The sequence below is a fragment of the Labrus mixtus genome, chromosome 1 (assembly GCF_963584025.1).
Source record: "Labrus mixtus chromosome 1, fLabMix1.1, whole genome shotgun sequence".
Lineage (NCBI taxonomy): Eukaryota > Metazoa > Chordata > Actinopteri > Labriformes > Labridae > Labrus > Labrus mixtus.
In genome coordinates, this window is record NC_083612.1 from 8,141,869 (window position 1) to 8,165,814 (window position 23,946).

The 23,946-nt window shown below is 42.7% G+C and overlaps 1 protein-coding gene across 5 annotated transcripts in view; it reads right to left on the reverse strand.

Moving 5' to 3' along the window:
- The window catches only part of fhod1 (formin homology 2 domain containing 1), a 51,198-nt gene that overhangs the window by 20,597 nt on the left and 6,655 nt on the right, over nucleotides 1–23,946 (reverse strand). For all 5 annotated transcript variants that reach the window (XM_061050662.1, XM_061050750.1, XM_061050581.1 and 2 more), the window contains exons 2-5: nucleotides 22,318–22,424; nucleotides 17,320–17,384; nucleotides 1,364–1,431; nucleotides 1,176–1,281 (exon numbers count right to left, since the gene is read on the reverse strand). In XM_061050662.1, coding sequence (XP_060906645.1) covers nucleotides 1,176–1,281; nucleotides 1,364–1,431; nucleotides 17,320–17,384; nucleotides 22,318–22,424 — 346 coding nt within the window. The remainder of the gene's footprint in view (nucleotides 1–1,175; nucleotides 1,282–1,363; nucleotides 1,432–17,319; nucleotides 17,385–22,317; nucleotides 22,425–23,946) is intronic.

A 23,946-nucleotide genomic window follows, 5' to 3' on the forward strand; every position in this document is an offset into this window, starting at 1 on the left:
GATTTAGGAAAAGTTGAGAGTGGCAACTTTAGACTGGAAAAGTTGTGAAATGCTTGATGGTTCATCTCACAGTTTATAAGGATTAAATGGCCGCAGTTTAGAAACATGATTGGGTATAAAAAGAGCATCACAGAAAGGCTGAGTCGATCTGAAGTAAGGACGAGGAGGGGATCATCACTCTGTGAAAGACTGCTGGAAAATAGTGCAACAATTGTAGATGCCAACCATTGAAATGCACCTTGTGGCATTACTGGGGCTGCATTGGATTGGTTCTCTACTTATCTAATCAAAAAGGACTTCCATACTCTCTCTGTAGGGTATTTTATTTTTTCAGGCACTGTTGCTTTGTCATGATGGTGTCCCCCAGGGCTCGATCTTAGGACCCCTTTTAATCTCAAATTACATGCTGCCGATTATCAGTATTTTTGTCAACATCTCCAGATAAGCTTGAGGTCTTTGAACTCAGTGAATCGTTTCTAAAATCAGCCAAAATTGTATCTTTTCAGACCAGCGTTCAGGTAGAATTTGACAATTAATATTTTAACGTGTGTCCTTTATCTTATTAGCGGTTATTATTTTACTTTTTATTTGGATTCTTTCTGACTGTGAATCGCTCTGTGTCTGGCGTCTGTGGAAAGGCTGTGTCGTATAAACAAATTTCACTTGCTTAGTATGAAAGACGGGAGGCTACAGGGAAAGTATTTTACTGGACAGTGAGCACGGTGGCTGTGGTAAATCTGTGGTTTCACACATCTGCAACTTCTACTTTTCTGGCTTTGTCTTGTCTCACTATGACTTGCAGTGGTATGTGAAAGTGAAGGGTTGGGTGAAAGAGTATACATTTCTTGGCATGTAGCTCGATGAAGAATATACATGTAAGTTCCCTGTGTGAACTCTTGTTTCCTAGTATCAACAGAAAGTGGTCCTTCTGTACAGACATCAATCAAGTAGGAAAAGAATGGTTGAAGTCTTGTCCTGGTCAGTTATGGATTATGGTGATTTAGGCCCTGTCCCCCCCGGTAGTAGTTTCTGACTGTGCTCTCGGGAACGCTTGGATAAAGCGCTTGTACCCTGACAATAATTCTGTTATTATCAGTATATACTTTAAACTGCTGGTAACTGATAGGATCTACAGAACAGAAGCTTATGACAGCCTCCAGGAGGCGGAGTCTCACCTCTCAGGATGTAGTTCTGGTAGTTGGTGTCGGCCTCCGCTCCGACTTTGATGAAACACGTCAGACCTTCAGAGGCCACAAACTCTGGAACCAGGTCTTTGTCATCCTGCAGAAAGAGACAGAAGAGATGTCTGGGTTTAAACCATTCTGCTGATTGTGTGTGTGTTCATGACAGAAACGTGCGTTACCTGAAAGAGCTGTTTGAGGGAGAAGAGGGAGCGTCGGAGCTCCGGACCCTGAGAGTTATACAGCTTCTCTGAAACACAAGAGGAGACGGAGAAACACGCAAAGTCACTCATTGGACAAAAACAGAAATGTTCCCTCACAGAGCTTCTGATCATTTGTTGGTGTAATTACACGACCTCTGTGTTTTAAATGTTGAGTTTCGATGCATTCAATGGGCGGGCATTGGCGAGGCCTGAGTAGGAAGCCTTAATATAAGAAGCTGCTTCTTTAAGGGGTGGGTGATGAAGGGGTTTAAAGAAAGGAATGAAACTATTTCCTGTTTGTCTCTATGAAGGCCGAGACCCCTGACTCATTCTGCACTTCAGAGGAAACGCTGACTGATTTAAAATTCTGCGATTTTTGAAACACAACAAGTTCATCCAGCGGAGAAGAGAGAGAGCAACGAGTAGGACAGGACAACGAAAACATTAAAGCAACTCAAACTAACCCCCCCACCCACACACACAACTTTATAGGAAATGGTATAAGACATTGATGTTGACACCATGACATCAGACATTTGTGGATTTCTGTTTTCAAGGACTTCTGGCTTTGTTTTCCAGAACTTTAATAACCGACTTTGACAGGAAGAGACGCTGAAGTGCAACGGAAAAAAAACATCAAGACAGTTCATGTGAGAGTGACTCTGTGGTACAAAATGGAAGCAAAAAAATGAGGATTTGAAAGAGAAATAAACACACACAGTCAGTAACCACAGCTTGCCATAGTAACAGGAAGTCATGGGGGTCTGTTGTCGTGGCAATAGGATCCATAAATCACACCCTGAGATCTCAGTGTGAATGGAAACATTGTCATCATTCCCCCTGTGGGTTGTAGATCTTATTTCTTAAGAGAATCTGCTCACTGGTCTGTGTCCTCACTTTTACTGTCTCCAAGAATCATCAAACTGCAGCACAGTTAACTCCAGTTGAAGGCCCCCCGCCCCCCGTCCTTTTCATCACATCCCGACTGGCTGCTGCAGCCCGCTGAAAGTATTTGTCATCATATTTAGGATTAGTATAGTTCTGCGAGGCTTAAGTGCATTGTTGTATTAGGCGTTCTAGATCGGGCCTGGTTGGTTGATTGATTGGTTGGTTGATTGTGATTGGCCGAAAGCCTCGTTGGTGTTGGTTACTGGCTGATGACATCTAAACACCAGGTCATAACCAGGTCCAACAGGAGAGAACAGATTGGCTCCCAGAATTGATTTTAAAACACCAGTGATCACTTTTAAAGCTCGTAGGGGTCAGCACCAGATTGCATCGCCGACCTCCTAACCCCCCCCTACGAGCCCCCATGTAACCTGAGATCCTCCGGTAGGTCACTACTGACTGTTCCTCGGACTAACCTGACAGTGCGATGTTTGCATCTTCAGCACACACACACACAGAGTTAACCGCCTTGTTGAGATAACGGACTGAAGCTTTCATTCAGACGGACGTTTTCAAGCCGCGATATTTACGTCCCTGTGGCGTTTTGCCTTCAAAATGGGGGGATGAAGTTTTTTTTTTTTAACAACCAATGAGTCTCCCCCTGCTGACCACTGGACAGAGCACTTCAGGCTTAACACACTTCTGCATGAACCCCAGAATCATCAACATTTTTATGTTCAATCTGTCTGAGCATACAGAGAACTGTAACTCCGGTCTTGGAGCTCTGGACTGTCGTGCAGCGTGAGGGTGATATCAAATTATCTGCAGCCGCCCCTCTCTGGTTTCTGCTGTGCTGACATTTCGGATAAATTTATAGGAGAGATAAATAAACTGATGAGCTCCAGCATCCTGTTTAGTCCTCAGTAAACAATCTGAGAGGACGACTCCAGCGGACATCACTCAGTCTAACTCAGCGACATGAAGCCTCGATGGAACTCTTTCTACAGTTTTATTCTGAACAGGACAAGAGCGACTGGATTGGACACAACTACTAGAAACAGATACACCCCTGAAGCCTCTTTCATACATGCACTGCACTGTTAAGATGGAATGTACTGATGATGTCACAATGAGCAAAGTTTCTCTGCTTTACTGCTCGCCTCAGTTGTCTTTCTCCTTCATGTGCTACCCGACCGGTCAGTAACAGAAGTCCTAAGCGGACATGCATCCAAACATTTGATTTACTCAATTTTCCACATTATCATGAGTTCATTTCAGTCGATATCTAAAGACCTGGACTTATTTGTCTCGTTATTTCGAGATAACAAAGCTGGTTTTCTCACGATATTGAGATTATTTTCTAGTGATCCAGAAAATGGAACAAAAAAGGTGGTCACTGTGAAAGACCAGACCACAGCACGCCATGCTGACGACGCCCACGCTGATCAGGTGGAATGAGACTAATCCTGTTTGTTTTGTGCTTTAGTGACTCTGGAAAAAGGAAATTAACAAATGTATATTTTAGAAACGAACTGGAAACACAGGAATACTGAGCACACTAAACGGATGAATGCATTAAAGGTATTTATGCATGACTGTTTAGGTCGATCGCCATCGCCTCTGGCAAAGCCTCAAGCCTCCCTTTAACACTGAGGTGTGTCATCAAGATCAGATCTTTCCCCATTGCTCAACATGATCTATAATCCACAAATGTTCAGTGTAAAACAACTCATTGTGCTGAACTCATTGTGTTTCTACTTGTCAGTGGAGAGAGCATCATGTTCCAGAAACAGCAGATAGTTATGATGATAAAGTTCTGATGAATCCTCTCACACTCTGCTGCAAACCGACTGAGCAAACATGTCACAGGAGGACGAGACATTTTTAAACTGATGGAATCAATTCATCTTCACGACACTCAGAGACACTTCAGCACAAACCGTCAGATTCAATTCAGACTCTTTTCCAACTTGACTAAAAACACACACGTGCAGAGATGTGTGAGTTTAATTTAACCTTTTAATCTTTAACCATTTTTCAAGTCTTTGCTCCAAAGTTTTCCTTTAAAACTTCTCTTACTTTTGTCCACCTTATCCGACATGATCACTAGAGGCCGACCGATTTATCAGCAAGCCGATAATATCGGCCGATTTTCCGCATATCCAGTGACTGTCGGTATCGGCTAATTTTATCACAGATATTCAGATATGCACCGATATTACTCGATTTATGCACCAGTCAAACATCATTTCATTTCAGTATCATTGAATTACACTTACAGTTCTCTGTCACCAGCAGAGGGCGCTATATGGATGACAACAAACATCACCACTCTCCTGAGTGTCATCGGTGACGCACATCCATGCACAGTTACTTTCCAGTTGAGTGGCCATCTTGTCTAAGTTGTACTTACCGTAAAATCCGGTGTAGAGCTCAACTAGCGTACTGTGGCTAATAGGAGAACAAACTCCACAAAGAGAAAACAGGCAGAACTAAAAGAGCAACACAGCATGTTGTAGACTTCGCTGAAGACGATAGAAATTATTACGCAGGAAGACGGTTTAAACTTTTTTTTCTCTCTAAAAGACTTTCAAAAACAGGGTGCGTCTGATATTCCAGATTTTACAGTAAAATCTTTTTCAGAAGTGTTTGATAACTCTATTTGAGGGATCAAGGCAATCAATGTGTATATCTAAATCTATCTCTACAGATCAAACATAGATCTAATAAAGATATCTGCCGATATATCGGTATCATATCGGCTCCAAAAATCTCATATCGGTCGTGTCTACTGTGAATCATAACATATGTTTATTGCAAATCGCTCGTGTTTCTGCTTAAATGTAAATATAACATCAGCCTTGTCTGCTGCATCATTTTAGACACATTTCCACAGACAGATTTGGGATCTTTGCACACTTAAAGATCTCCACTCGGACTTAAAATAAGCTTCTGAAAACAAAGAGCGTTTTGGACAAAGGAGCACGTGTTTGTCTCTGGAGGGTTTGAGAGGTTGAACTGTAATTATATGTTGATATAATCGTTCAGTGGGAGAGGAAGGGCCGATGTGACTTGTCATTTCAAACTAAATTACAACCAAACACACGACAGATGAAGCGTTTGGGATATTTTGAACAAACAATGAGAGGCTACAGAGCTGAAAAACAGAGCGACGTGGATCCCTGCAGAGCTCCTGTTCCATGTTTAAGAAGAAGACAAATAAAGCTCAAACTGAGGATGTTTAACAGCAGCCGTGTGTCACCGAGGAACAAAGACCGGCCTGTGTTTCACATGATTCAGTCCATGTGAAGACACGCTGTCTGTCCGACCATCTGGGCTGTAAAAGATGCTGTTGAATGGAAAAAGACCATCGCTAAATGTTTCACCACAGGGGCTGAAAGGCTGAATCACTGTACCGAAATAAAAACAAAACTACGTCATTTAGAGCTAGGAGCTCCAGCACAGAGTCAAGAGAGGACTTCCTTTTCTTTAAATGTACAGATCAGTGCAGATTCTTACTTATCTTTCTGCTTCCTATGACAATTTGAAACTCTAATTTGTTCTCTCTTTTCATCTCTTCTAAATGCAAAACTTCTCAAACCAAACAAAACCCGACCAAAAATAGTAAGAGAGGGTGAGAACACTTTCTTGCAAAAAAAAGGCAAATGTTTCCACACTGCGTTAGTCATCAGAGAGCATTGCCGTCTTCGTTATCACACTGTGAAATATCCCAAACACACATTCAGTATTTCTTCAAAGCTTTGTGTAAGTACGAGTGGATGCAGGGGCGTTGTGTCCAGACTCTTTATGCCTGGGGGTTTGCCAAACTGAGGCACTGACGGATGCCTGAACTTTGTGTGTACCAACACAAGAATGAGCTGATTATATCTACTTTAACTACCAACAATAAATATCATGGAGATTTTCTCTGCAATCTTAAAAAATTACAAGCAGATTCCTGCACACGGTTTTTGGTACCAAAATGGTGACAAAACATTTTTCTACATTTTAAGTACAAACAAGAGGAAAAGTGTTTCTTTGAAATGCACAGAGAGATGTTTCTGTTTCTAGTTGATCAGTCCCTCCTCTCACAGGGCAAATAGCCTATCTGAGGTTGAGGTTTTGGTGTTGGCCAATAAGATTTCAACACCAGATTTAAACTTTTTATTTGACTTTTTAAACACCCTGCTCCCAATCACTCAGAGCTAACAGCTGATTCGACTCTGTTTGAGTCACTGGACTGTTCTGGATGTTGGTGTTCAACAATAAATCTGTCTGTCAGTGTTTTTCTCTCGGAGTGGACGATGAGTCAGACTCACTGACGTCCAACTTTGACCCAAAATGGCCGCCAGCCAGTGACACTTTCACTACAACAGCTGAGAGGTTAAAAGGAGGGAACGTCCCTGGATTATAAAGAGCCAGAAATGTTTAATGAGTGTGTGTGTGTGTGTGTGTGTGTGTGTGTGAAATTCCTCTCTCCTGACCACACTCCCACACATTTACTGACTGTTTGTTTACGTCAAGGGCAAAAGGATTCACGGTGCATTCATGGTCCATCACGCAGACTGTTAAAACGAGCTTTGAAGACCGCAGTAAACACTTGAAAAAAAAAAAGAAAGGTGAGGACACTAAAAATATATTCGCAGTGATTTCTAAATTTTTAAAATCAACTTTTTTCTGACACAGTAACAGAGGAGTTATTTAAACAGATAGCACACTGACGCTCTACATGAATAATGTGATAAGACATCCATTAGAGAGGGACCAACGTGGATATAGACGGAGAGAAGATTCATGTGTTTATGCTGCTGAAGCAGGAAGTGACCCAGATAAACTTAGTGTGGTATTTCCTGTTTGTGCCAGTGCTGCTAATTGAGTCCCACTCTGGAGTTAAAGAAATAAAAAAAAAAGACTGTTTCAGTGGGGGGAAAAAAAACAGTTCAGGTCGTCAAAGAAGCAGCCATGTTTGTAGTTTTCAGACTGAATTCTGGTTTAATTGGAAACTTCCTGCAAACTTGTAGTTTTTTAACAAGTCTCTCATGCACTAAATATAAAGTCTGAAGAGATTAAATGTTGGGGCGCTGGTGGCGCAGTGGTTAGTGCGCGCGCCACATGTATGGAGGCTGTTGTCTCAGGCGGGCGGCCCGGGCTCGCGTCCCACCTGTGGCCTCTCTCCCGCATGTCATTCCCCACTCTCTCTCTCTCCCTGATTTCTGGCTCTGTCCACTGTCCTATCTCTCCATTAAAGGCACAAAAAGCCCAAAAATAAATCTTTAAAAAAAGAGATTAAATGTTTTGCAAACATATTTTTTTAAATATCGTAAACAGTGAAATGTGTTTCTTTGTTCATCATATCGTCTCACTACTGTAGGAAGGAAGAAGTTTCCTGCCGTTAAATGAACTATCGACTCGAGGTATCTGAGGGTTTTTTACGACATGGACGCTTATTCAGAAGTTGTAGTTCTCAGTTCACAGAGATTATTAAACACAGATTGTACCGTGTGGAATTAGAAAAGAGAAAACAAAATAAAAATGGCAACAATCTCTGAAACCCCCTCAATTTTATAAAAATTTTAATGATCTCTGAAGGTTTTTGTCTTTGTTTGAACAGAGCTGATGCTGAATACGGCAGCTTGATCGGTGCTGTCTGTGTGTGTGTGTGTGTGTGTGTGTGTGTGTGTGTGTGTGTGTGTGTGTGTGTGTGTGTGTGTGTGTGTGTGTGTGTGTGTGTGTGTGTGTGTGTGTGTGTGTGTGTGTGTGTGTGTGTGTGTGCAAAGCGCCCGCTGTGCCGTGCTCTCTCACGCTGCCGTAATGCAGTAACGCAGTGTGAATTCACAGACTGGGATACCAGCGTTACTCTGTTTCTGGAGTCTACCAGAATGTCTGAATGCGTTATGACAGAGGAGGTACAGGGTTTCTGAGTGACAGCTGCAGGGTTAACATCCTGCTGGGAGGTCAAAATACAACAACAACAGACTGTCAGCAGCAACAAAACATGGAAGGAAACACTGATAACTGATGTCATCACACACACACACAGGAAGCTGCATCAGTGAGTAACAGCTCTGGAGAAAACAATCAGAGGCCATCCAGAGTCACACTGAGAGGACGTCTTGATAAACATCCATTCCTCAACACAACATCAGTTACAACCGCATACTAGCACAAGCTAACCACCGGTGTTTGGTACCTGCCTGTCCAACAGGAAGCAGACCAAGCGGGTAAAAACCAACACAAGGTTCACCCCCGCTTTGGAAAGAGCTGCGTTTTACCTCTTCATTATTACATTTTATCATCTTTGCCGCCACATCGGTGACATCGTCCAGTTTGAATCACATCCAATCTCTGAATTGTCTCACTCACCGTTCTCAGCCGCACGCTGTCATTGGCTGGACGAAACACACCAACATGAAAATCCAGTCAGAGGACAGGGTCTCTGATGTGAGGGTTTTCATATAGTTTCATGGTCACTTCTCACATTTCACCCACAAATTAATACATTTTAGAATATTTTTTGGCAGATTCTGAATTTCAGTACTGAAAAATAGATCTTAATTACTGCCCAAGTTATTTTTAAGTTATTTTTCTGTGTGCATCCAAAAAAAACCAACATTTTGAAAGACAGAGAAATAACAGCTCATCCCTGAGAACCAGAAACCATCAAAGATTGGCATTACCCCAGACTCACTTGAAGTTACCTTTGAGAAGAGAACGAGGACCAGACTGAAAACAGTTCTGATCTTTGAAGGTAATCCTTTCGTAGTGTTTTTTTTAAATGGACTCAGGAGTTCCTTCTGTGAGCGACTAGTGATGCCTTAGTGCTCCACTGAACGACTCAGCGGGTCCTTTGTTTGTTCCAGCAGCAGTCAGATGTTTTAATGAACACTTTTAGTCGTGGCTCTGATTCATTCATTAAGTCTCAAATGTTTTCATAATGTTTGTTATTTACTGACTTGGGGATTAATAAAGTTTTCTCATCTAATCTAAAGATTCACCGATTCAAGCTGCAACTAATTATTATCCGATGTCAAATTTGTTATCAGCAAATGAAGCAGATCCTCCATTATACTCAGAGTTTGAAGCAAACTGAAGAAAAATATTATAATCCTCACTTTTATGCTTTCTTACCCACATTAGAATAAATACAAAAATCATGCTGAAGGACGTAGAAAATAGTTAGTAGTTATTATAGTAGTTATTAAATATGTTTCTAACTTTACGAGTTCAGGAGGCTCCTCTGAACACAACCATTCAGATCCTGACGGCCCGCATTGTTTCAGAGGTGAGATCAGGACGTGAACAAACATGATTCATCAGGTAACCAGACGGCGTCCTCCTGACACACTCTGACTCTGTTCATGTTCACCGCTGATCTGAGCTCCTCCAGTCTGCGTATGTCTTCTCCTGTGTATTCTGCTCATCCTCATTTTTAAAACGTACATATTGTGTAACAATGCTGCATGCCCGTACTAAAAGTAGGAAAAGATTACGATCATGAGGTAAACTTTTGTAGGACTTATACCAGGATCAGTCTGCAGAGGGCGCTAAACAGCTTGCTCACTTTGATCGTTCCCTGATACAAAACTACGACTTTCATGAGCCGACTTCAAGCCTTTGCTCAAGCCGCTGAAACCTCTCACATCGGCTCTCTTCCCCCCCGCAACTGGAGAGCAGCCCTCCCCTGGCAGCCCTGCAGCGTTCTGCCCCCCCCCCCCCCAGGAAGGCTTCCAGAGAGCTGGCCAATCAGAGGAAAGGAGGGCCTTAAAAGGGACAGCAGCTAAAACCAATCTTGAAATGAGTGATTTAACCTCTTTTATAATGAGACAGATTTAATGAACACAGCACTTGTGTTAAAGATCAAACGCGTTGCATCCTGCAAACTCCAAAGAAAAAGAAACAAACACCCGCTCATGCTGCAACCTGCAACCACCCTGATCAACGCTGCCTGCAGCTAAGCTGGCAACAAAAAAAAATGCCTGGTTGCTTCCACAGAAAGAGAACGAGCCGAAACAGGAGACGGGTGAACGTCTCGGCCTCGTGTCGCCTCAGTCCTGACGACACAATGCGCTGCTTTGTTAACCCTGCAGGAGAGAAAGAGTCTGAAGGGACACGGCCGGAGCATGAAGGAGGAAGCAGGCAGGGAAATCCCCTTTGGAGGAGGAAGGGCGGGGCGATGCCAGGCAGAGAGAGGAGGGAGGGAGGGAGGGAGAGAGGGAAGGAGGGAGAGAGGGAAGGAGCGTCTGACAGAAGGAACTCTGGGAAAGTTCAGAGTTTCCCAGTAAAAGGTGAATCTGATGAGACATGAGACAGAGATGACAGATATACTCGACTTCTTCCTGCTCTCTCTCTCTCTCTCTCTCTCCTGCTCTCCAGAGGATGAACCCTGCAGACATCAACCCCTCCATGATGTTTCCTTCCAACATCAGGACACACTTTGCATGTTTCTCTTCACGTCCTCTCAGGCTGCGAGATAAACAAACAGGATGTTTCTGTCAAACACGACGGCACCCTGATATAAAGTGAACACACACAGAGGGTGAACAAAGCTGAGCTGCAGGTCTCAACCTGCTGTGTATTAAGCTGCTGTCTCATCTGTTGATCGCCGATGTTTCTGTTCAGAGCGGGGAAAGGAAATACTCCACTGCAGGGGACGACATCACAGAGAGCCCAGTTTGTTAGCTTGTTCATTTCTAACATTTAGTTTGAAGGATTTGAAGTTAGTGCGCGGTTTCATTTTGTCAAAGTGTCTCGATTCATTTTTGCCATGACCTTCTTTCAGTCTTGCTTTATCTAGTTTTTTCTTACTCTATCCCTGACCATCAATGCATCTAAGGACATTGCTATCTACATTTGGACTACATGGACACATACTCCCTTTCTTTTCTTAAGGTGGCAGTTTGTGTGTTGTTGTGTTTGTTTTTTCTGTCTGTATTTGGGTATTGTAAAATAAAAAATGTTTTTATCAATAAAATCTACAAAAAATGTTGAAAAAGTTTCCTGCGATTAAGTTTGATGTTCCACATGATTATATTCTGTCAAGATCTGCAGCATCTTTTTCTCCTTAAAGGTCACATATCCTCCTCCTCTTCAAGAAGTTTAAATGAGTCTCAGAGCTCCTCAAAACATGTGTGTGACGTTTCTTGTTCTAAATCCACTCTCATCCTGTATTTGATCATGCCTATGAACCCCTCTATTTCAGTTTGCCTCAATTTTAACTGATTCAAAACAGAAAGGTCCAAATAGCGGGTGCACGCATGTAGGACTCTTCTTTTCGTTGCCGTGGCAGCAGGGGAGCAGCTGGTATCGTTATCATTTGATTTCTACTAGAATTGTATCGTGGTCAAAACATCTGCCATCAAAGAGCTTCAACGATGACGTCAATGACTCATCAGTGATTGATTGATCTCTTTGAACAGATTCTGCCTCAAATAAAGATATTGGGTCTAAATGACTGAACTCTTGAAGCAGATCACTGTGGGTATGTTCAGATTAGAGATGCACCGATCCACTTTTTTTCAGTCCCGATTCCGATACATATGTACCGATACTGGTTCTGATATCTTATATCATAACTGAGAGTGTTATTGTTGATGTTGGTATTATGTGTAAGGATAACTAACGCTGTAGTAAACTCAGCATTTCATTGTGCTGGGTTTGCACACAAACAGGAAGCAGCAACAGCTGTCAGGTTTTTCAAACTAAATCTTTTAAACTGAAGTGTAAGAGTTTGACTTTTGATCACATAGAAGGAGCTGTTCACACCTCGTCTGAGCGTCGTCATGGAGACGGCGCGTGGACACTTCTTACAGTTCAGTCTGAACGTCTTCAGAGTGAGACTGAGCGAGCTGAGGATGTTTAGAGCGTCCAACCATCTTTCTTGATCGGTGAGGTGGGTCGGCGCCGTCAGCCAGATGCGTGAATTACGTCAACATCAGACCCGATACAGAGATATGATCGGTCCCATCTCTAGTTCAGATAACAGTCAGAAAGAGGGAATACCGAGCTGAAGAAGAAGAATATCATTGAAACAGTTTACAAAGCGTCAGAGCGTCAGAGCACGCCTCAAGGACAGTTTGAGTCAGACTACTGAACAGCAGACTTTAATGTCTGTGTTATTTTATGTTGTCTTCCTTCTCTCTTTTATTCTTGTGCTCCAAATTGTTTATTTATTACTGTTGGTTTCAAAGATGAGAAGGGGTCAGGGCAACATGCATCCACTTTCCACTGGAGACTATTTTTAATGTCTATTACAAATACATCAATAAATTGTTGGTTATAGCCTCGATCAGCTGGTATCTCAAAAACTGAGTCTGAACTCTGCAGATCTTCCCCTTTAATGGGTTGACAAAAAGCTTTTTTGCCTTGTTGTGAAATGTTTTTTAAAATAAACTCCGTGAGGAGCTGAAGCCCTTCTGACTTCGTCATGTGAGAGGAGCTGGTGTGAAGAACAGAAACACAACAGGCTGAAAATAAAAGCCCTGAAACCAGAGAGGAGGTTTTTGGTCCGCTGGGATCAAAACAGCAACAAGGAAACAGAAGAGAAACGCTGGAAACAGACGAGCTGGAAACAAAACAAGACGACAACAACACAATCACAGGCAGCAGCCAGAGGCAGAGGAAAGAGCTGATCTGGGGTCTGCTGTATGATATTCGGACCGCAGACGACGGAGGGAGAAACTACAGCGAGCGTGAGGCCACAACAAACTCAACTCGATAAGAAGTGAGATCTGTCTGCAGCACGGTCAGTGGTTTCACAGGCTGTGACCACTGAAGCACACGTCTGCTGCACCAGACAGCAGCATCAAGTCAAACTAAATATATATATATACCCACTGCAAACACTGAACATCAACACCTGAATGAAAGAGTGGAGCTGTCACACACTACAAGTCAGCCAATCATGAGAAGGAGCAGCAGAGACAACTGCAGCGTTTCAAGTTTCAGGAGGCTCGTGTCGCCACAGTGACATGACAGATTCAAGGCTCATAACACCAATCACAACTCGGCCTCAGAGGGATTAGGCCCTCTGGAATATGAACATGGACTGAGACAAAGAAATACTCTCCATTGTTCAGGCTAGTGTGTGACAGTCTGGGTGTTTAGCATGGCAGACGTTACAGTATAGATTTGGAGGTCTGACTCTTAAATTTCAAAGCCTTACAGATAATCTATTGCTCACTAATACTACCGTACATATCTTACTGCGTGGAATTGTGGGGATCCACCTTTAAATAACTTTAAATTCAGTAGTAAGAGTAAGTAATAAGACGGATTATTATGCCCACCCAAAATCCACTTTTTATAAATTCAAATGTTATGAAATGTAAGGATTTCTTTGACTACAAAATAATGCAAATAATGTTTAGAGCAAAGTCAAAGTCACACCCAGACTCTATACAAAGGTTCTTTACAGTTCGAGAGAGCAAATATGATTTAAGAGGTGTTTGTAAGTTTGTTGTACAAAATGCAAAAACATATATTTAAAGGAGTCGTGTGTTTCAGTTGTTGAGGTTAAATTATGGAATGATGCAGATATAAATTTAAAAAACCTGTAATTCACTTTTTGTTTAAAAAAAAAACCAACAACTTCGCAAAGCTATTTATGATCATTAGAAATGTGAATGATTTATTTGTTGTTGTTTTTTTTGTTTGTTTTTCCTTCTGAGAGCTGAGAATGTAGGATAGGCATTTATAAGCTTTTTGCTTCTGCCTATTCCTTTTCAGTCACTACATAATACACGACTGTTGACTATGTTTGAACTGTCTGTATTGTTTAAAAATGATTGTATATGTATAATGGCTGAATAAATACTCATACAAAATACTCATACACTCTACACTACATACAGTCACTGATGGGTCAAACGTTTAAGAAATGCTAAGAGAGATTTCTTCAGCATGAAGTCATGAAGCACGCTGTGACGGCTGCAATTCAACCCGCAGAGGAAAAAGCATCAGCTCAAAGTCAGTCCAAAAATAGCTTTTTGTTTTTGTCACTGACACACTCAGATAATTGTTTTAAAAGTTTGAAACAACATTTTAGAAAGAATCCCTACAGAGAGAGAGAGACAGTTTTTTTTAAAGAGTAAAGCCCTTGTTTTTAACTACGTGTTTGAAAATACTTGACATCGGCCTTGTGTATCCCGCGGTGGTTTGGAGCGTTGGTTGTGCACGTCCTCAGAAATGTCCTCGAGATGCAATATGCATATAACCACTAGGAGCAGTGTAGAGTTGTACTGTGGTGAGACCGGATGTAACAACATCAGAGAGCTGCTACAACAATGGTGGAAAGTTTTGGAAGAAAAGTGAACAGATCGAGTCCGCACCATGATGTGTCTTTGCTGTTGCATAGCAACAAACATGTGTGCCAAAATAGCTGGTGACAGATCATCTCTACTTCGGTGTCTCCATATGATTTATGTGGTGCTCCCTCTAGATTAGTCCACCAGTAACACACGTTGTACAAGGGCAAGTATGTGAGCGTTTATGTTCACACACAGCCGGTTGTCTACACAAACTTGTGGTTCAAAAACAAAAAGTTTGAGCCTTAAGATGCTCGTTTTGGAACAAGATAGAGCCTTACATCGCTCACTTCAAGTCCACCAAACCTCATTGGAAAAACATTACTTTATCTCTCAGAACACAGGAGTTACTTTTCTATTTCTGTCTTGATTTTTAGGGTCATCATGTTACTCAAATATTTTCCTGGATACAAACAAACTATTCAAAAGACAAACAACAACACAAACCTTCTCATGGATCACACAGGGCACAACAACGACAATGTCGGCCTCTGAGGTAAAATCACTGATTTTATCAATGAAGTCTGGTAGTATTTTCTCGTCTTCTGACTACTCAAAGCGCTTTAACACTGCAGGTCACACCTACACACTCACACACTGATGGTAGAGGCTGCTGAGTAAAGAGACCATCAGAAGTAACTAAACCTATTAATACACATTCATACACCACGAGAGAAGCAGTGGGAGCAACTTGGGGTTAAGTGTCTTGCTCAAGGACACATTGGACATGTGGCTGCAAGAGCTGGGGATTGAACCCACGACCTTCCGGCTCGACCGACTCTACCCACTGAGCCACAGCCGCACTGACTAAATAACACTGATGGAGCGATCCTAAAACCTTTAACATGTTTCAGTCATTAAGAACTCAAAATATGAACTTAAAAAACAGACACAGCTCGTCCCGGTTTCACCGAAAGAAACATGACGTCAAGGAACAAAACAAACATATTTATCTGATTACAGTTTTCCAATAATGACCTCCACAGAGAGGTGAAGTGAGAATATTCAACCACACACCAGCTGACAGACACTTAGTCCCCGTTATAAAGATTACAGATAAACTCATGAATGAAGCTGCTGTGAGGAGATGTGACAAACACCGCGTCTCATGACTCACAACATCCAAAAATCTATTTCCTAATGAAATCACAGTCCTCATTGATCATCGTAATCAGACTCCACAGCACGAGCCGAGACAAAGGAACAGCAGAAACACGTCAGAGGAAGCTGTTTGTTCTGTTCTATTGAAGCCCACAAAGGACAAAATGAAACAAGCCTCTTGAGACTTATAACGGGACATTAATGTCTGTGGTGTAAAATTATGGTATAATAAATATATATATGAGATAATCCTCTCCGTCTTTTGCCGGCTCCACTTTTCAGAAAATGTGCGCTCAAACAGGCCGTTTGGAGATTTTCCCTTCATGACATCACAAAGGGCAGTAGCCCCTCCCCCAGGTGGGTGACACTCCCACAGCTAGGTGTTTGTTCTGCCCTCTGAGTCTGCCTTCTCACCGTAAACAATAGGACATGGAGCGAGAAAGACCGAGACACCAAAGCCCTTCCAGAGAGGGGGCGTGGTCAGACACAGCTCATTTACATATTTAAAGGTACAGACACAGAAACAGCCTGTTCTGAGCAGGGCTGAAATAGAGGGGTTTATAGACATGATCAAATACATACAGATAGAAGTTTTACACAAGGCCCCGTGCCCATCTAGCGTTTTTTTTTCTGGGCAGAAAAACGCTGGCTGTGCACTCTGGAGCGATTGCATGAAGCACTGAGAACAAAACGCTGCAGGTCCTGTCTCTATGACAACAGTCAGTCGACAACAGTCGCTGTATGACCGCCACTGCTCCGTTACGGCATGTTTTATATTTGAGATAGTTTTTTTGCCTGATGAAACACAGATCAAGGAGGATATTGGTGCAAGACACGATAGGAGAGAGAAATTCAATGAATATTGTCTATTTTAAAAAACTGCATGATTTTAAACTCAAGCTCTTGGAGCAGCCACATAAAAAAAGGCTGCAACCCCAGGAAAAAAAAGATGCCACACGCTGCTGCTCTCTCCTCATAGGAAACTATTTAAAAAAGACGCTGGCACTCAAAAGCGTTAAACGGACACAGGGTCTTAATGATCAATCTGTGTTTGAGTTACGATCCCCAAACTATGCACAGCTTTCAACAATTAAAATGTAAACCGGATATTTTGGGCTTTTGATTCATTATTTTAACTTTTTTTAAATTGTTTTACAGATATAAATGTATCATTAAAAACTCAACAGATTGAGATGTTGGTGTTTTTCTGTACAGAGCCGGGCAAACTGTTCCCCTCAAACGTCCAGGTTTTAGGGTTAAATAGTTTAACCTGCTGCTGGCTCAGCTGTGGCTTCTGAAACAACAGAAATCTCTTCCACATCGACAGCACGATGGTCACATGGCCACATTTTCAAGTCAAACGAGCAGCGGCTCAACAGGTTCACAGGTCAGACACACAGAGATGGAGAGGAGTGGATAACCTTTCTTAAGAACATTTCAGAAAGAAGAAGTGAAAATGTAATTTCTGACTGAGTCTCTATTTTTCACAGCAGAGAAGGAAATCCTCCCAGCTGCCTCTCAGGAACACGTCACTGTGGTCAAAGAGTTTCCCCTGAGTCATCACTCGTCTGCTGCAGGAGAGGACGGAGGGACGGGGCCGTGGAAAGAAAAGAAAGAGAAGGAGGACATGGAGGAGATAATTACCCAGGATGGAGTGAACGCGGACGGAGAGCTGAGTCCTCAGGATCAGGATGGGCTTCTTCCCTTTTCTGTGGAAAAAGAAGAGACAGTCAGAGCTGGAGAGAAAACCACAGAGAGACTTTCATTTCTCTGCATGTGCACGTTTCCTCCTGCAGGACTGAAGTCAAAGCTACTGACTGAGAGTTTGAAAAATGGCGTCGATCTGATCCTCAAAGGGAAAAGAGCAGAAGTGGAAACACTGAAAATCTGCTTCTGTTACAAACCGAGTGGATAAATCAAAGAAACGCTGATAACAAAAGTGAAAACCTTCAGTGTGAAACTGCTCATGGTGCAGAGAGTGATGATAGATTTTAATATCAGCCTTACATCTCTTATCATTAATATAAATATTAAAGTGAATCTTCAAGTCTGCAGAGGGCGCTAGACGGCTTATTCTGCAAATCATGAGATAGTTCCCCGATATGAAATCAAGAATTTCACAAAGCGGCTTCAAACCTCTTACATCGATTCTATCCTCACTGGAGAGCAGCCCTTCCCTGGCAGCCCTGCAGCGTTCTGCCCCCCCTAGGAAGGCTTCTAAAGAGCTGGCTAATCAGAGGAAAGGGGGCCCATTGGGAGGGGCGGGCCTTAAAGAGACAGCAGCTGAAACAAACTGTTTCAGGCCGAGGCTGAGGTGAGGGTTCTGACTCCAGTATCAGATAAATAAAATAAAATGAGTTTTTTGTGCTGCAAAAAAAGATTCCACAGACTGAAAACATGAAAGATGAACATGAGGAGAATATGGGATCTTTACGTCTAACACTTTTTAATCCTCAAAGCCCATAGACATGGGAGAGCGGTCGCAAATTCATGGCTGATCCTGATCATGCCATCTACTTTGTATTTTACATATGAAGCATTAATCATTGAATGTGTCCGTCTTAAATAAACAAATAAAATAATAGTGAAACTATTACAAACAGTGCGAGACACAATGACAAATATAGGACCACAGATGCTCATGGACAGCTGAAACCTGCTGGTCTGCAGTTTCAGGACCTTAAGAAACACCTCATATGCAACTTTCACGTACATTTTTTTTTTTTTTTACACCACTTCCTCCCACCTCGGCATAAAGGAGACGCCAAACACATGAGGTGGAAATGTTAAACTGAAGCCAGGTGTTTCTTTCGGATGAACTCGTCTTAACGATACACCATGCACACAGTCTGATACAGGGGGGGGGGGGGGGGGGGGGGGGGGGGGGGGGGGGGGCAGCATGCACATCATTGGTTTGTTATTCCGCCAAGAAGCAGAAAGAAGAAGAACTAAGTAACCATGGCAACCACTTGCACCTTGCTAACTGCGGATGCGTTTGTTATTTCTGAGACACCAACAACGACCCTCTTCCTACTTTCACATCTATCGTGCAACGGGCCCGCGAGCTGCGCGGAAACATCAGTTTTTGAATCAACAGGAGTCGTGTTTGTTTGTTCACACTGATCAAATGAACTGGACTTTGAGGTACTCGGAGCCACACCCGGGTCCCTGATGTGTAACCACCGTAAGTCTGTCTAGTTCTGATATGAGTTGAATGTTATTCTGGAATAAGTAACGTTAACATGAAGTTTATGTTGACTAACGAGTGCTGCTCATCTGCTCCACCGAGTTCAGAAGACTTGAGTCATTGACTGTGAGCAGCATCACAAACCACAGGACGACACACACACACACACACACACACACACACGCTCTCTTTACAAAACCATACCGTGAACACAGATGACACATAAGTGACACAAGTCCCTTTTTGTGTCAAACAGCAACTCGTGTTATCTCCTGTTGGACTGGCAGCAGGTAGAGACGACTGAAGCTGCTCTGAGCCAATCACAGAACAGCTCCGCCGCAGCCGCAGCCTGACTAAGGCCTGCTGGGATCAGAGGACGGAAAGAACGACAGCATGGAAGTTTGGAAAGAATGAGAAAAAAGAAGTGAGGTTTGAATTTCTCTTGATCTAAAAAAAGAAAGTATTCTCACTCAGGGATTTTAAGACATTGTAGAAATCACAAATCCCCCCCTGAACACATGTTTCCATGACTACAAAAGGTCAGATTTTACTGACATTTCCTTGCGACTTTCTCTCACCTGTAATGGGAAAAAAAAAATGTATTTAACCGATGTGTTAAAATAATTCTGATATGAACTGTGAACATTTCAAAAGAATACTGTTCAGGTTCAACTGGCCTGTGAGCATCATGTGATTCTAGAGGTCTTTTACATGACCTTTGACCTCTACAAGGATGACCCTGCATGGACATTTGCTCTTCTACTGTTTAGGTTGATTGTGTTAAACTAATTATCTCCTATAACAGGAGCTTGTCAATATTGTTGCTTCCTCCTTGACATGTTTAAAAGGAGTCTTCATTCTGTCTCGTCTGAGTGTCTCTGCAGACTGGTCTCCATGGTACACTCTGTACAGTTTCTAAAACCTCACAAAAGATGATTGGGTCTTTGTTCATATTCTCACTTCACTGGAAATATTTCCATTACACACCCCAACCAAGATTCACTGAATTATGATAAAGAAAAAAGAAACGGAGACGTCCTTACAATGTGACTTTTTAAACATATTTCTGTCCCCATTGCACGAGTAATACACGCCCAGATACCAAATAAAACTCTGCCTGTGACTCTAACATAAAGATAACGTTTAATTTAATATTTTTTTATGTTTACTTTAGGGAAGAATGTGCGACTTTTTGATCCAGTAGATGTCGCCCTTGAGCACCAGCATGAAACCAAAACAAACTGCAGTTTGGCCACACCTCCTCCATACTGAAGCCTCCGCTCTCCTCCAATGACACACCTCCAACCCCTCTCCACTCACGTTCACACAAAAGGACTCAAGAGCAAGCGTTGGACAAAACTGTCCTTTGCTCGAGGTGCAATCACCTGTGTCCTGCAATGTTGTGTTAGCATGCTAATGTTAGCGCTCTTTAGTTAGCTCCAAGTTTCATATTGCACATAAATTTCCATGGAATGACCGAGACCATCTAAATAATCAGTGAGTATGTTCTTCTTCTTCTCTCTAGTTCTTGACTAAAACAGCTTTTATACACAAGGGGAGGAGCCGGCCGTCCCGTCCATGTAAACACGGCTCTGACAACAACACAGCCAGCGGGACTCGAGCTTCTCCCTCATTGTAGACAGTCATGACTCAGAGACACATTTACACAGGATATACTTGATTTATGATATATTTATGTGGAACATGTCAAATTCTTCCTATAACAAGGGTCCATGATAAGTGCAGCAGAGTTACAGGAGTGTGATTATGAGGACTGATTACTCAGATTTATCAAACCATGATCAGTGTGATGAACTCTCCTGAATAACAGTCACACTTAGTCACATTTACTCCCTAACAGCGACTCACTCTGACTGCTGTGTACTGACTCCTTCTGTCTGAATGACTCGTTCCCTGTGAGCTATCAGCTTCAACTGAACATTAAGTTAAAGATAAATGAAGCAGAAAGCCGGGCTGAGCTGCAGTCCATCATTTTAGTTCTGGTTTACTGGCGGTCAGCTGGCTGTCAGTTTGAGGAGCTCAGATTGACATTAACACTTCTGTTGCCGCAGGAGTCGTGTTTGTCTGATGCAAATATAGCAAAGACGGACTCTGTTTCAGTCGTCATAAAGAGAAGAGGAGCGAGCTGCTTCAGGATAACCTCTGTGAATGTTTTGATATTTATCCCCCTAAAAGGAAAAGATCATGACCCCGATATCTCTCACTTTGATGTTGGAAATATTTAAGTTCATGTTGATGACGGACAAAATCAAGTGAATTTTATACAAGACCTTTCTTATTTTTTGCTCAGAAAATGACCTTCAACCGGCAGTACTTCTGAAGGCCAGCAGGGGGCGACTTCACTGACTGCAAAAAGAAGACAGATTGAGTAGGAGTCTATGGAAAAACGTGCTTACTGTGCAGAAGTGCAAAATCCTGCAGTTCCTCAAGTGTCCACTAGAGGCTGGCTTCAGAAGCCCAAGAAGTCACATACACACCCATTCAAAAAAGTAGACATTAACATGTTTACAGCCTCGTTCAAGAAAACAGATTAACTCACTTATTTATTGATAAAAACTGTAAGAGGGGGTTTATAACTCATGTGTTTTGGTTATATTAAAGATAGAAGTTTTACATAAGCCTTTTGTCCACCTAGTGTTTTTCCGGGCAGAAAAGCGCTGAATGTGCGCTCGGGAGTGTTTGCATGAAGCGTCTGAGAAGAAAAGGGCTACACGTCCGTCCTGTCTCTATGACAACAGTCTGTTGACAACGGCCGTTTTCCACCATTAAAACTTGACCAACAACTCCTTCTCAGGAGATGACCACAGTAAGTAATGGATGATGGGTGGAGTTTCACTTTAAACAAACAGGATGGAACTGGTCACACTGGGCTGAACTGGACACACTGGGCTGAACTGGACACACTGGGCTGAACTGGACACACTGGGCTGAACTGGACACACTGGGCTGAACTAGACACACTGGGCTGAACTGGACACACTGGGCTGAACTGGACACACGGGGCTGAACTGGTCACACTGGGCTGAACTGGACACACTGGGCTGAACTGGACACACTGGGTGGCCATGACAGGTGAGACAGAGAGCCTTTCTCAAACCACTTCCTACACAGTCTCCCTTGAGTTGGAGGGTCGGCCACATGGAGTGTCGTTCAAACTCTCACATTGTTCAGAGTCTGTACCGACGCTCACTTACTAAACAGGTGTGAGATTTTTCATTGTTCCTTACGGTGACACAAAATCATGGTTAGAATTACTTTAACACACATTTTTACAATCTATACCCTCCACCTAAACAACAGGTGCGTCACTCAGCCGTGGGCGTGACGTCAGACGGCGTGTGAGTGTGGAGGGAGCGACTTGGGAAAGGCCCGGAGAGTGAACACAGACAGGTCGAGTGAACACAGACAGGTCGAGTGAAGGTTAAGGCTCTTACGCTATGTCTTCATAGAAGCTCTCCAGCTCGTCTCTCTGCTCGGCCATCGACGAGTCCAGGTCCAAATAGTTTCCATGAGGAGCCAGTTGAAGGGTGCACTCCTCCAGCTGAGACACAGAAAAAAACAACACACGTTAACATCTAAATAACAACATGCGTCTTCATGCATCAGGTCAGGATTAGTGTCAGTATAAACAGATCCTGCAGCAGCTGCTGTCACACAAACACAACCCACAGAACCTGTTCTTCTAATGAGGTCAACTCCATTTATTAAACTCCATTCATACGTCAACAGCTCATTAGCTGGGCACTGTACTGTATGAAATGTCTCCTCGGCTATTCATCGTCTGGATCATGAATCATTCATTGTGTCATTAGAAATATGAAAGGGAAACCTGCAGAAACATTTTCAATAAAAACAATCAGGACCTAAAAGAAAGGAAGTTAAAACAATTAAGACACTATGACATATTTCTTGTGTTATGCTAATAAGATGTTCCGTGTATGTCGAGCAAACACACCCACATTGTTATTGTGTCTCACAGGAGCGGCCCAGTTATCACCTTACCCATTCATACAGGTGAATACAACTACATGCCTTTATGAATGGAGATCATTTACAACCTGCTGAGCAGAACAGCCGTGCCGTTCTTCAGAGATGCAGCGCTGCATGTTTGACACAGTGAGGCAGGAAACAGCAAAACAGCTTCAAATAATCAAAATGACTTGAATGATGTCTTTTTTATTGACATCGTTCTGAAGACCAGACAGAAACGGCAGACGCAACGATCGGTGTGGAGCAGCTTTTGAAGTTCTGACTGGTTCAGAATCAGAGCAGGAAGAGGAAGTCCCGACATCTTAAACCCGCATTAAAGTTCACGTTGGGCTTTAATTTACACAATTATGAATATTGGACGTTGTTTTTTAGCCAACCAGAATCAAGGTTCAAAGTGGACCTCATTGCCTGTCGTTGACTTTGGGCTCGACTGATCGGTCGTGTTCCTGTGACATCACATATCACCATCATCAGATTACACATTTTTTGTAGATTGATTTTTTTTGGGCTTTTTGCAGGAAATATGGGGAGAGAGAGTGGGGCTGCCAGCTTTATCAACTGAGCTAAAACAGCGCCCCCCCATCATCAGATTACTGTTAGCTGAAAAACTTTGGATCATGACCAAATAACAGCAGAACTTCTACAGTCTCAGCTGTACTTTGTATTTGTTGTCATGACAATAACAAACAAACAACCGGCTTTTTACTGCTCTTTTCTCGATAAGTCACAAAGAGCTTTACAGACGTTAAAAAATAAGCCCTCAGGTGAGCTCTGGGTCTACCCCTAGGTCTCCTCCTCGGGGTACCTCAACTGGAGCAGCGGCTCTACTCGGATCTCCCTCCTGATGTCTGAGCTCCTCAAGCGATCTCTGAAGCTGAGCCGAGCCACCCTTGCCCGGAAAGTGATCCATCATGAAAAAACAAAATGAGCTTACATTTGGAGTTTTCTGATCCCAATGCCAGTGTTAGAAACGCCTTCATAATACTGCAAAAAAAAAATAGTATTGATATCCAAATATCTGATTGACTCTATTGACTCTCTTGTTCCAGGGCGACCAAAAAAAAAAAAAAAAA